Consider the following 15105-nt stretch of genomic DNA (forward strand, 5'->3'; position numbering starts at 1 on the left):
CAAACTCTTTGCTGTCCAAATTTGAGTACTCCAAATATTCACTCTCACAAATCCTGATTTGACTCTTAATCCCGTTACCACTTTTTTAGGTATAGCAAAAAGAGAACAGGCTCCCCCATATGCAAATTTAATTTTGCATCTTAAACCCTAAACTAGGTTTTGTAGTCCAACTCTTTACCACATACAGGTTCAACAAAAAAAAAAACTCCTTACCACATACACTGAAGTCTAGAGGAAGAGAGATAAAGTTCATCCGACGGTTATTATATTCACTACGTGTCAAATAACAAGGGGCTCTCAATCTCACTACCAAAAAAAGAATTCAAAAGAAATCAAAAGCCGTTGATGAATAGATCTTCTTTCCATATTCAGTAGCTGACGCTGACGACATTCTCCCGTCTTGCCGGACAGATGGAATCGCCGGTGGTGGGTAAGAACGGATAAGTGCAAAGTTAAGTCCTTTAAAGAAAGGATGTGTTTTGACCTCAGCTGCTCCTCTCTTTGACCCTAGTCTTCTCTCTGGATCTTTAACCAATAACCTTGATATCAAATCCCTAGCATAAAATTCCGACACATTCGCCGGAGATTCTGTCGGAAAATTCAATTTTTTCTTAACTATATTTCTCAACGTCATCTCGTTCGTGTCACCGGCAAACGGGGTGAACCCGTAAATCAACTCGTAAATGAAAATACCCATGGCCCACCAATCAACAGCGTTACCGTGTGATTTCCCACTGGCTACTTCCGGTGTAACATATTCGTGGGTCCCAACAAATGAACAAGATCTAGCTGTTACCGGTTCAGCTACAAATTGCCGGTTCATTGTTATAGTCCGTACTTTTCTTGACCGGAATGACCGGTTACCAAAGCAAGAAAATGATGGAGATGAAGAAGATGAAATGGTTTGTGTGGGAAAAGGTGATGAGTCAGGCCATTCAACGGCTGGGATTGCATTTGAACAAAGAGAAAGATCAAAATCTGATAGCATGATATGACCGTCCGATCTCACCAAAATATTTTCTGGTTTCAAATCTCTATAAATAATCCCCAACATATGTAGGTATTCTAAAGCCACTAGTACTTCTGCCGCATAAAACCTGAAACACAGAATCAAACACTACTTAGCTCATGACTCAGTCCGAGTTCAAACCGAGTTAAACCGAGTCAGACCGAGTTTCTAAAAGAGTAAACTAAAAACCTCCATTAATGGCGGGTTTGAAAGAAACCCAAAGAAGAAAAAGTGAAATTTCCATTAATGGAATCAATTATTTCCAGAGATGAAGATTTATTATTTACTAATTACAATTAAAAGCATTTCAAGAAAAGAACAAAATGAAAAGACAAACAAACAAACAAATAATCAATAAAAAATAGATTAAAATCTAAAATTTTGCAATCAATTTTAAATAGTATCTCAGATTCACTTTTTACTCAAATGGGAAAAAAAATTGGATTTTGGCGCAAAAATCTGGGAGAGAAGAAAAACTCCATGAGAAAACAAACCTTGCTGAGTTGAAAGAGAAACGTTTTCCAGGTTGTTTGTGTCTGAGAGAATGTAAATCTCCACCAGAACAAAACTCCATGACGACACAAGCAAATTGTGAAGCTTCAAATTCAGCAAAGAGAGTTGGTAAGAAAGGATGATCTAACATTTTCAATATCCTTTTTTCAGTTTCTGCTCTTTCAAGTTTCTTCTTTAACACTAATGCTTCTTTATCAACTACTTTCATGGCATAATACAAACACTCATCATTTTCATCAACATTATTGAAACCACCACCACCACCACCACCATCTCTAAGACGACATAAATAAACATTACCAATATCACCGCTTCCGATCTTACGAATTAATTTGAAATCCCTAAAATTTAAGGAGTTGTTTTTGTTACGTGAAATAGTAGAACGAATAGCTTCCCAAGCTGAATCAGATGATCGATGAGGTTTAAGATTATCTGGTGATGAAGATGGTGTTGTTTTTGTTTGGATTTCAAGTGTATCTAATGATAAATTACTTAAACTACTAAAACTTTCATAGCTCATTGAACTTTGACTTGAAGTTAGGGTTTCGGATTTGTTATCTCCGTCTGAATAATCGAACATTTTAGGTTAAACTTTTTGATTGATTGATTGAAGTTTTATAGAGACATTTCTGAAACTCCTTTAGGTACCAGTAGCAGGAACATAAAGAATATAAAATTATAAATCTTTCTTGAAGATGCAAGAATCAGGTCACAGTGACGATGATGATGATGATTGATCAAGACTAAAAACAGAGGATCTTGTGTTTTTGGATTTTCTTCGAATCAGATACGAAGAAGACTATAAAACAGTGAAATGAGAAAGAGAAAAGACTCTAAAAACAGAAGAGGATCTTTAAAAGCAACCTGATGAGAGAGAGAAGAATTCAAAGTTGTTGAAATTCGTTTATCCAAACACAATGTAACAAAAATCAAGATTCGAATTTCAAAATCAAACTGCGTTTTTTGTTTGATTTTGTTTTTCTTGATTTACTGAAAGAATATCTTCGCCATTAAAAGGACATCCTTTGTTTGTGTTATTCTCTCTCTCTCTAAAAACTGTTTGTTTGTTTTTCTCTTTAGTAGGAGGAGGAGGAGGAGATTTGAAGAGGGAAGTATAGAGAGAAAGAGAAGTAGCTATCTTGGTTTTGTCTGGGTAAGGAGGACAGTTGGGAAAGAGAGATGCTTTGGAATGGCAATTGTTTTGTTGTTTGGTTTGGTATTTAACCCTAAAGTTGTACGGAGTTAACTTGATGTAATTAACTATAGTTAAGTGATCTTTTTAAGTTACGTTACGTTTTCAGTTGACTTGACTTGACACGTGAGGTAACAGTCGTTCACTCGTGTAACATTTTCAAGCATGAAATAACAGGCTTTTTTTTCAAGATGTGGATTCTGCACGTGCCACTTGTTCTAATTATACAACTTTTTTTCACGTGTCACTTTTCTCTTTGGATATCCAGAGGGTTTGGGTTATTTTTCAAACGACCCCTACTTTGTGACCAGCTTCCCGCGTAGCCCGTTATTTTATCAAAAATATTTCGATGGTCTTTTTTTTGTGTTACTGTTCCGTTAACTGACTCTCCCCAACTCATCGCCTTTCTCTGCCAACTCATCATCTTCTCCGATAAGGTCGTCAGTCGGAAAATTTTCCGGTCGGCGACTTTGAAACATAAAATAATAATAATTCTCTCCTCTCTCTCTCTTTCTCTTGGGCTCCCAATGGTAACAAATGGGGTGGATCCCACCAAAAAGGGGATCCACCCCACTTACTTGTTTTTTTAATTTTTTTTAAAATTTAATTGATTTTTTAGTATTGTTTAATTGTTTTGATTTATCTTTTTTTTTTTTAAATTCTCTTTTTTTCTGTCTATCTTTTTGAAATTATCTCTCTCGAATAATATTAAATTTAAATTTTATCTTTAGAACTAATAATTTATAGTTAAAAATAGAAATCAAAATTCCACACACGTGCATCACACACGTACATAATTTAGATTTTGGAGCCTCTGTTAAGAGCCCGCCATTAGAGTTGAAAAATCCAGAGGCTCCCAAAATTGGGAGCCCAAGCCCCCACATTGGACTTGCTTAAGAGCATAATAAATCTACTATTAATAACGAATAGGATTTTTGAAATTTACAAAATAAATTATTTTCGTGCATGCCATTTTTTGGAATTTTTTTGTATTTTCTCATGACATCTAAACAAAATGTAAATAACCTCATACATTCTACTGTTGAACTTCACGCAATTTGGTTTGTATTGCGTTCAAAACAATTTTTTTCCTGAACATATTTACACATTTACTAAACAATCAACATTAATGATATATTTGTGCACTTATGACAGTTTAACAACCTAACACTAACTTAAGTCTGTGTTGTTCAAGTCCAACTAAGACTAAGCCATGTCCGAGTGCATTCCGACTGACGCCGTACAGGAAGTACGAAGAGAGAACCGGCCAATAGTAAATTTTGGGAATTGGGGCGCCTACAAACGTTCTCCATTTTAGACATGATAGTAAGGGGAGCGACAGGCAGGGGTGAAACTAGTTCGGATGGAACGATTTTTTGTTGTATCTGAATGATTACCTATTACAATGGTCTGGTTTTATATGTAAAAAAAGAACGATCAAATCGTACAATTTAAAACAGACTCCCCATTTAAAAACCGTCTTTCGGTCCAATGTTTTCAATTTAAACCTAATTTATCCTTTATTACCAATCAAAAAATTATTTGGAGGCTAATATAGTGTGCAAGATGTCAAATTAATATGACCCTACAATGACAACAATCTGTACTAATATTTCCTTTACTTGTTAGTGTATCGAAACAAAAATGAGAACAAGCACAAAGGGTTTCGAATCAACCATTTTGAAGTCTAAGAGATGGAACCAAATTAGGTGAGAAAATTTCTTACTAAAATTTTCATTTAAACCAATTGAAGGTAAAGGTGGAAGATTATGAACATGAAGGTGGGGGAGATATTTGGAGAAAGAAAATTAGAAATATATTTTCTAAATTTTTTTTTTTAAATGACAATGAAGATAAGTATGAAGAGATTGAAGAAGAGACAAAGTCGAAATCGAGTTTAACAGTGTATACATCAAAAAGAAAAGAAGAAAAAGATCATCTACACATTTTGTATAAATGACCCTAATTGTTTCGACTTAAAAGTTTATAGGAAGCAGAGAAGAACATGTTACATGCATGACACATCAAAGAACAGTAGAATCAATAAGTGCGTCCAAATTATTAGGTTTTGATGAGGGGCTCCACATCACTTTTTGATTGGTCTTGGACCCCTCTCACTAAATTTATGGCCTTATTCCGATTCTAAATTACTAAAAGTTAGAGAAACCCAATTAGAGGCCCCATGCTGCTTCCTAAAGTGGCAACCAAAAGTACATCCAATGGGATATCATCTTAAAACTAGAATTATATACAAAAGGTATACCCAAAGTCCTACATCTAAAAAAAAGACTTGTTTTGTTCATCAATGACAATGGAAGACTTAAATATACAACAAACTCTCTTTCTATCTTATATATTTTCTTAATTTTTGTGTGTCTCTAATGTATACGTACATTTCATCGTTCAATTAAAATGATACTCATAATCATTTGACGCTTTTAGACGCTCTAAAACCTTCCAAACAAATAGTACTAGCAGGAGTATAGAAGGCTTAGTGCACAAATTTATAACAAATCAGACATTCATTTGAGTGTATGTATTAACTACCAAATATTTTAAATTTCTGCCTCAAGTGTAAACTTGAAAGTGATTACTTGACAACCCATCTAGAAATGAATTTTGAAATGTATAAATAGAAACAAACCTTTTCTATTTAATGCTTTGCCTAGTAAATTGATTGAAACGAACCATTTAATCCATATAAAATGTTAGTGGATCAATTGGAAGCTAAAGTCTAAATTAGGCCAAAGAATCATTTTTTGCTCCAAACTTGTCGGGAAATAAGTTTATTTTGGAAGTAACCTAACTATTTTGATCATATAAACAATCCATGTTTACAAACTTTCAAACATATACATGTAAAGAACTTTTAACAAAAAAAAAAGAAAACAAATGTAAAGAAAATTTAAAGTACATACAGGTATACAACATTCAAAATAAACTCTCCGGTTTAATCATATAGCTTTTTAGGATGACAATGTAATTCCTTCGACTATAATTCTTTAAGCTTGATTTCCTACCAATTTTACTTTTGGGGTCTCTATATTGATATAACTTTTTATAGTTGATTATACATACATACAAAAAAACAATATGTAGTTGTTTTTTTTTTTGATGAGAGACAATATGTAGTTGTTAGTTCAATATAAATGAAAAAGTAGTTGTGATTGAAGTTTTCTTGTAAAAGGGATATGTTTGATAAGGAGACCATTTTTGTAGCTAACTTGATGAGGACATTGAATATATATTAATTAGGTAAAGTGGTAATGAAATAAAGAGAAAGAAGAAGGGCAAGGGAAGACAGTCCACCATTATTCTTTCTCTTTACACAGGGAGACATACTAAAGACACAAATCATGTCTCTCTCTTAAAAATAATTATAAAAAGACAAGAGCATATGGCATTTTGACACCCAATAAACAGGACATTCACCTACAAACTAATACATTAATCAAATAAGATTAATCATACATTTATATGATTATTTCATGTCAACTCAATATATTATGTTTTTTTTTTGTTGAAAATGTTTTTCAACAAATTAAATATACTTTACTAAATACTATATTATAAGCAAAATTTAGCTCGGACAATGTTAATATATGAACTACACTCCATTTTTTCCTCCTAATATCTGGTTTAGACCTCTTTTTAAATCCCTCATTTGTTAAATGAACATGTTGTTTCTCTAATATATGGACACTAGATAACTCGATGATAATCAAAATTCTTTCTGGAGATTCAAAGAAGGACGATACAAATTTATGTGCTAAATTCAGAATTTCAAGTCCGATCTTTCAATTTAAAGTTATTTCTATTTGAAATGCGGACTTTTAAGTTTGATTGTTTCTCTCTAGAATATGTTTACGTTTGAAATACAAACTTCTAAGTCTAATTTTTCAACAACAATTAATAATAATAATAATAATAATAATAATAATAATAATAACCGTAAAATGAAAAAAGATGAGAGAAAGATGAGAGAAAGATAGCCGAGTCGAGTTGTCTCTTTACTTAAGACAGTGAACACCTTCGTATTAGTACCGAGACCAACTCTACTGTTTGTCTCCTAGGACACAACAGTTGTAACTTTCAGTTTGACGACTACGAATACTTCGAATCTATGAAAGTGTGCGAATTTTGAACAAGTAGTAAGAAAGATTAACGAAATGACTTCTTAAGATTCTAACTGCTTTTGTAACTATGAATGATATACATTGTTTGCTAGATTCTTATTGGTATTTATAGGAGTATTTGTCAACACTTCGAATGGGTGTCTATAGACGAATAGATGCTTCCCAACAATCACACTTGACTGTTGGCTATCTGCTAATATTGGTTAACAAAACCCACAAAAACATATTTATGCTCTGCACAAGTAATGGAGCGCCTCTAGAGGCCTGTAGTCAAAAGAGATTAACTAGAGTCCAACGGTGAGCCGGGAGAAGAAAGGCTGCCTCTGTAGAAGCTCCCAAATTATAAGATCCTCTATTACAAGTCCTATCTATATAACAAATGACATCCTTTAACGAAAAAAATGGTTTAAGCACCACTGAGAAGGAAAGAAGGCACCTGTTAGAACAATATTTATCGAAATCTAAACCTTGTACTCCAAAACCCAAGACAAAAACCCTTGCAAACAAAAGAAGCAAATGAGACATTCACTTTAAGGTTAAAAATAAACACAAGAGTAAATGCCCTACATTTTAAAACAAAAACAACAAAAACACATTTTTGTTATACAGAAGAAAGATCTTCGTAAACAGATTTTATCCCAGGTCTTTCGGAGACAGATCGAATACACCTGAGAGCTATCCCTAAAACCTCCTTCATCCCCTTCTCTGTCGTCTCAACTCCCATCTCCGCTGTCAATGTTGGATCAAAACAATCCGACCCACGCCCTTCTGCCACTCTCAATCTGATCCAATCTGTCAGATCAACCCCACCTTCCTCGCCGGAAACTACATCTCCGGCACACTTTCCTGTCAAAAGTTCCAATAATATTACTCCAAATGCATACACATCTGACTTGAAGGAAGGTGATGGCTTTTTAGCTGCAGCTAATTCTGGTGCACGATAACCTAAGACCCCAGAATCATGTATTTGTTCAATGGTTCCTGCCTGTGTCATTAGACGATGTAGACAATAATCGGCAATCCGGGCATTAAGATCTGTCCCTTCTAGGAGTATGTTTGTTGCTTTGAGATTGCCATGTGGTACTTCACGGTCGAAATGAAGGTAGTTTAAGCCACGAGCAACATCGGCTGCTATTTTGAGCCGTTGTGTCCACGATAACGGACCTTTCCTGCCCGGACGATCTGAAATGTTCAATAAATGAGAAAAAGAAACCAAAATGATCCGATTATATAAAAATAAGACTTGTTTTCCTGCTTAGCTTTCTGAACTAAGATTAATATCTTAACATATAATAACAAAAAAATCAGTTCAGACTGTAATTCAACATATATCTAGCTATATCTGAAAATAAAGATAGTCTTTTCCCCTTTTAAATCCGCCAACCAAACCAAGAATTCACAGGACATGGTAAGAAAGATGAGCCTTGGGAACTGTCAATTTATAGGGTAGACATAGTATAAAGGAGATGAAACATTAAGATGACTTCTAAGTCTCCTCAAGAACAGTTCACAGAAATCAACTAAGTACTGCACATTGGCAACAGAAAATCAGCTATGAGCATAACAGAAGAAGCAAAGATCTACATATGAAGGTTAAGGGAAAGTGAACCATCTCCTGATCAGTCAGACTAATTACTAACCTCTACTGCAAAAGAAAGTGATCAATGATGATCTGTACTCTGGTGAATAACCGAGATCATAAACCCATGTTCCTAATTGAGGCTTGCTGTTTCGTTTTTGTTACACTACATAGATTCTCAGGTTGAAAACACACTTCGTATCAGGCTACAATTATTTAGCTAGAACTGAAGTTCAGAATCAGTCATTTTTACTCTGCCTCAAGAGACTGAAACTACTTGTAGAAGCACTATAAACAACTTGGTGGCTGTAAAACTAGAATGCATTTACAATGATAAAAGAATCCTGGCATAAAAGCGAGCTTGATGGATAGACAAAACAAATAAAATGCGGATATTTATAAGGGAACTTTGGTTAATGAACAACTGATAATGCTAGGACCACAATAATTAGGCCTGGGCAGTTAGCAAAAGCCCAACAACAGTTATGCTGGTGCCAAGATTTATACTATTGCAGTAACCTTTACCATCCAATGCATCTGAGTTTTAATTAGGACCACTGTTTTATGCTAATCTTTCTCTGAACCTATGTTCACTAACAATCCTTTTACTATGCTTAGGAGTCATTCCGAGAACCAGATATAGGATCTACCCGAATAACTAAGACAGTGAATGGATAACTAAAATAGCTGTAAGCAGAAAACTGGTTAGATTTTTTTAGGATAGAAATTCAAATGATAATTTTTCTCATCAAACGAGCAAGAAACAGTATCATTAAACAAGGCAAAGGAGATGTAAAGAGACTGTACCATAGAGAAAGCTCGCAAGGCTTCCAGGTGAGATATAATCTGAGAGAATGAGCTTTTCATGCTGAGTGGGCCCCCAATAGTATCCTCGCAATCCCACCACGTTGGGATGTCTGATGTTGGAAAATTTCTTAGCCTCTTTGGAAAATTCCTTCTTCGGCTTTGCCACGCCTTCTCTTAACCACTTCACAGTCAGGAACAACCCATTATCTAGTGTTGCTCTATAAGAAGTCCCATGGCTGCTCCTCCCTAACACTTCTGCAGGTGCTCTTGATAGTTCTTCTGGTGTCAATTTGATGGTATCATCCAAGAAATGCAGATCTCCGGCCAATCGATCTGGTGACCTAACGTCCAGCCTCGCAAGGTTTTCTTGGGTGAACGACTCTCCAGAATCCGGAGACCATGACACCGGACTGTTCTTTGATGGGGATAAAGTAGTAATTGCCGCTATTTTTTCCCCAGGGTTAACTATCTCAGATGAAGAACCCTTCCGCGTAGGAACAAAATCATCAGAAGAAACAGCCAGAACACCACCACCATCTCTTCCACTAAAACCACTTGGATTCGGTGGATTTCGTCTATGGACATCTTTGCTAGTGACATTTTTCGAAGTAGATCTCCTTGAAATCCTAATGTAGTGAATGAAAATAGCTAGCAGAATCAAAATCACAGCAGCAACAATACATGTTACTATCACTACCACTTTGATGGTATTTCTGAGTCGTTTCCTTTTTGAGTTTCCGTCCGAAGGATTTCTAGAACCAGGAGGGGCGTTAGGAAGTTCTAAGCGGGAATTTCCAGGGTGGAAAGAAGAGTCTGGGAACTTTCTCAAATTCTCTGGGACAAGTCCTGAAAGATCATTGTATGACGCGTTGAAACTAACAAGAGTTGGTAAATTATCTGGTAAAACACCTGTGAAGCGATTTTGAGATATATCTAGCGAAATTAGGGATTTCAAGTTCGCTAAAGAAGACGGTAGAGAACCTGAGAAATTATTCCCAGCAAGGTCAAGTTGTTGAAGACCAGACAAGGATTCAATTTCGTCAGGAAAATAGCCATTCAACTGGTTATAAGAAATATCAACAACCTGAAGGTTGGATTTGCTGGGAAGAGGAGAAACCCCAATCTCTCCTACAAAGAGATTGTTTTCAAGATGAATTTCCCGCAATGTGGGCAAGGTTAGCAAATCACTTAAAATGGGACCATTTAGCTTGTTGAAACTGAGATCAAGGATTTCGAGTTTGGGGTACTTGGTAAGAATTGTTGGGAGAGAATTATTCAGAGAATTATGCGACATGTTGAGGTATTTCAGACGCAAGAACTCTGAAGTTACCTCGGGTATGGACCCAGATAACAGATTCTTGCTGAGATCAAGGAATTCTATATTGTTCCCCCACTTAACCAAACGAGATAAGTTGCCTGTGAACTGATTTTTTGACAGATCTAGTACTAGGCAGCTTCCTGTAAGCAAGGGAATGTCACCAGAAATTCCATTTGAGGAGAGATTAAGGACACGTAAAGACGTTGACGTGATAATACTCATCGGCCCTGAAACATAAATAACAAAAGAAGAAAAGTTGAATATAAAAAAGTTATACATAATACGAATAGTTGAATGCAAACAGCTTTCTAGCGCAAGAAAATGACTTTAGTCAGGCAAAGTGCACACGGGCATAACAAGAAAAGTTGAAGCAAACATAGTACATCTCTGTTTTCTTTCCTTCCTTTCGAAATTTTTTTTATTTGTTCAAAAGCTAACACAGATTTTAAAGAAGGGATATTGTCTCATAAAAACGAAGAAATTTGACAAATTGAGTGATACATTAAACTTGTTCATTCCTTTAACTGGTTGTTCCATTTTCAACATAATTTCAAAGAAACGAACGAGCGGTTGACAAATACACATCTATAAACCATAAAAGTAAAGCAAAACCTGACAGATAAACATATGCAAAATAGAAAGCAATGTTGAAGTTTACCTGAGAGAATGTTGGAACTCAAATCTAGTTCAGTTAGGACTAAAGAATCCCCCGTAAGAAGCCCATTAGGTAAGAAACCTGAAAACTTATTGTTACTGAGCCTTAGAATCTCAAGATCATAAACAAAATTAAATTCTGGTAGGTCCCCTGAAAGTTGATTATAGCTGAGATCCAAAACCCTCAAACTCCCAAACATTGGAAGTGCACCTCCATTAACCAATGACCCTGTAAGCTGATTATTGCTCAGATTCAAATATTTAATAGTCTCTGAAATTCCAGGAAGAAACTTTTGCCCCTGAGAACTAGAACTAGTAAGCAAGTTTCCACTAAGATCGACATAAACTGCACTAGACATAAGCAAAAACTTAGCATCTAGATGACCTTCAAGTTTGTTACAATGCAAATCTAGCACCTGAAGATTTGGATTCAGCTCAAACCCAGATGGGATCCGCTTTGTAAACCCATTGTTCGACAGATTCAAATACACCAAGCTATTGATATTCGTCAAAGAGGAAGGCACAGACCCAGAGAATGAGTTTCTGCTCAGATCAAGAGACTGAATAGAGGCAAGGTCACCTACTGAATCCGGAATAGAACCAGAAAAATTGTTTCCTGCTAATGAAATGTTCCTTAAATTCTCCAATTTTCCAATCCCAGGGGGTAACGTTGAAGCGAACAGATTGTCAGAAATATCAAGATACTCTAGGGTTTTAAAATCAGCAATGTTGCTAGGGAAATTACCAGTAATAGAATTGTTTGACATGGAGAGTCTAACAAGTTTAGTAAGTTTAGCAAAGACACCGAAATCTACATCAGCTGATAGACTAAGATTATCAAGAAAAACACCTGCAACACTACCACCATTACAAACAATGCCGTTCCAAGAGGACGGGCAACCATTAAAATCAATAGTTTCTTCATTCCATGAGTTGAGAACATAACCTGTTGGATCATTCTTTATCCCTTTCTTGAACTCAAGAAGTGTCAATATATCTTGTGAAGGAAGCTGAGCTATAGTAGGGACAAAAGCTAAACATAACACCATCAAAACCCTAAAAAACTTCATATTTGACCTCAAAATATACAGATTAACAATACACTGTCCTGATTTTTTCATCCACCAGTACCAAATTTTAGACAAAGTACAAAAACCCTAAAATATCATCCTTCTTACCAGCGACTTCGAGCTCCGGCTACTGTTAAGCTCACCGACTGATAAAGAAGATTACTTTTTATCTCCTTTAATAACATTAACTTCTACACCAACCCTAACAGAAAACAATGTCACTTTCAAGTACTAATCTGGTCGAGAAAACTTACATTGAGCTCAAAACCTAGCTAACTAATCAAAAATCAACTTCCTTCATCAACCATTCCACTTCTATTTCTCAACGAAATTGCAAATCTCAACTTCCAACAATCTTTTTTTTTACAGTTCTTCAAGAATTTGATATGGGTTTCAGATCTAACAATAAGTAAAATTATACAGATTTTGACAAAATCTAAGAACAAGAAACAACAACAATAACAAAGGAGAAGAAAGAAAGAAGGGACTTCATTTACTCGACCTTACTGTAATAAATGAAAGAGGGCCCGACAATGGAAAGACCTAATTTCATAAAAATGAACTACAAACCATCATCCGTAGCTCTTAATAATAAAGGCCAAAAACCCTAATCCTTCTTTAACAGCAAAATAATACTTGAAAAATGAAAAGACAAAACCTTTTCTGGTAAAGATTTAGATAGAAAAGGGAGAGAAATGGAAAGGAAAAGAAAAAGAAGACTGTCACTTTCTCTCTCTCTCTTGTTTACTACAGTACAGTACACAGAGTCTCGAATAAAACCCTAATTTTTCTATTATGCTTTTTGGATTGGATACCTTTGGGTTCTGAAAATGTTAGAGCGGGAAAATAGAATATTAATATTAGTAAAAAATTAAGGGTTTACCCGCCAAAAAACAAAAGCATCTCCATAGTGGACGTCAAAAACTTTATTAAATCTAGTTAAAGTAAACTTTTAGGAAGAGCCAACACCCCTTGGCTCAAGTGGTAAGAGGTAAGTCTTCCAACTTAGAGGTCAAGGGTTCGAGGCACACGCTTATCAATTCAAAAAAAAAAAAAAAAAAAAAAAAAAAAAAAAAAACTTTTAGGAAGTAGCGCCTTGCTTGTGAGGCATTTACGAAGCATTATGCAAACTGCCACGTCTAGTAGGTCCACCCTTAAGAGATTCCTTTACTGGTTGATCTAGGTTTTTTTTTTTTTGATGAAGGTTGATCTAGGTTAAATGGGTTCCCAAATTACCAACCCCTGCTTGACCAAACCCAAATTGTAGTACAAACTTATTTCAACGAGGGTATAATCACTAATTTATAATTTCAACCGTTTAATCTCAATCTTTAGATGTAAGTTCTTTAGATGTAATCTTCAGAGATAAGTTTGGGAGATAATTTTACTTTAATTTGTTCATTCTTAAAAGCTTCTCGTTCGGTCATTCTCTCTTCATCTCTGTCAGTTTTGTCTTCACATTCACCATACCTTTTATCATACATATTTATTCTTGGATTGTTTGCGGATAGGTCGTAGGCCCCCCTAAAGTATGAGCAGTCCCTTCATTTGCTACCCTCCTGAGTTCGAGAAAATGACGAAATGTTTCTTCTTTATTTCTCACGCATTGACTCGTTAGTGAAATAAATATGTTTCACTGATAGTTTTTTGTCTTTTCTTTATGTATTTATGTTCCAATCCCTTATTTTTCTCTCTTCACTTTTCATCTTCGTCATCGTAATTTTCAAATCTCTGAAATACATCTATTAATTGAGGCCCTAAAGAATATTTTTAGTTTTTGAATATCTATTTCTTTTAGGGTTATTTCTCAAATAGCCTCCAAGTTTGTGACCAGCTTCCTGTCTAACCCCGACTTTATCAAAAATATTCATATGACCCCTTTTTGAGTTACCGTTATAACGCCGTTAACCAGTCATCATCTTTCTCCTCCATCTCATCACCTCTCTCGGGCGGCGACCTTACCGGTGAAGACGATGAGGTAGCGAAAATATGAGGTGGCAGAGAGAGAGGTGATGAGATGAAGGAGAGAGAGATGATGACTGGTTAACGGAGTTATAACAGTAACTCAAAAATGGAGTCATATGGGTATTCTTGATAAAGTTGGGGGCTAGGCAAGAAGCTGGTCACAAAATTGGGGGTATTTGAGAAATAACCCTTTTGTTTAATTAACATCCCGCATTGATATCTAGTGAATTGATTTTATACCTAATAGGGTTTGAGAAATTTGGCCAAAACTTCCTAAAAATTGAACTTTGGTAAAGAAGGATCACTCAATTTTTTTTAATCTTCAGCTCCCCAAAACACTTTTTTAATTTGCATCACATTGCAACGCTTTGCGACGTCTTACGACAACTTTGGAGTGTTTCGCAATGCCTTGCAACACCTTTACAAAAAATATTGGATTTTTAACCACAGGTCTCTTCAAAAAACAAACAAAGCAAATACCTAAAAGTTTTGAAACCAATCTACTAGTCCTATTTACCATTAGGCAATACCGTCACATTATTTATATTCGAATCCTATAGTCGAAGGGGTTTCATCTTCGTGAATCACAAAGTGCACAACTAAACAGATATACTAGTTTCATTCTCTTGCGGAGATATTCGTTATGAAACCCTATTATCTTGTATGTGTAGTTCTCGGTGTATTTAATCGTTAAGGATGTTAACCACAAAGGGTTTTTTGAATCTTAGTTTGAAGGACTGCAATGGCAAGGGTTAGGGTTTCCTGCCTCCATGCTCCAATCCTTAATTCTCAACATGGAATTAATCTGTCTCCCACAAACTTTCTCTTCCTATTTCAATTCATAAATGAGGTTTTCGCAGAG

The 15105-nt window shown here is 35.4% G+C and overlaps 2 protein-coding genes across 2 annotated transcripts; both read right to left on the reverse strand.

The window, feature by feature from the left end:
- Positions 1-118: 118 nt before the first annotated feature.
- Positions 119-2716, reverse strand: LOC147564511 (protein kinase PINOID-like). Its single transcript, XM_086647360.1, has 2 exons — positions 1504-2716; positions 119-1097 (listed from the first exon to the last, which is right to left on the reverse strand). Exons 1-2 carry the CDS (start codon positions 2100-2102, stop codon positions 323-325), a joined length of 1374 nt encoding a protein of 457 aa, XP_086503486.1. The 5' UTR covers positions 2103-2716; the 3' UTR covers positions 119-322.
- A 4584-nt stretch (positions 2717-7300) lies between these two features.
- GHR1 (Leucine-rich receptor-like protein kinase family protein) lies at positions 7301-12396 on the reverse strand. Its single transcript, XM_086647413.1, has 3 exons — positions 11213-12396; positions 9237-10781; positions 7301-8032 (listed from the first exon to the last, which is right to left on the reverse strand). The coding sequence occupies exons 1-3, from the start codon at positions 12327-12329 to the stop codon at positions 7452-7454; spliced, it is 3243 nt and encodes a 1080-aa protein (XP_086503539.1). The 5' UTR covers positions 12330-12396; the 3' UTR covers positions 7301-7451.
- Positions 12397-15105: the final 2709 nt, after the last annotated feature.

The sequence above is a fragment of the Eschscholzia californica genome, unplaced genomic scaffold (assembly GCF_041429995.1).
Source record: "Eschscholzia californica isolate CP2 unplaced genomic scaffold, dmEscCali1.0.p SCAF_1, whole genome shotgun sequence".
Taxonomy (NCBI): Eukaryota; Viridiplantae; Streptophyta; class Magnoliopsida; order Ranunculales; family Papaveraceae; genus Eschscholzia; species Eschscholzia californica.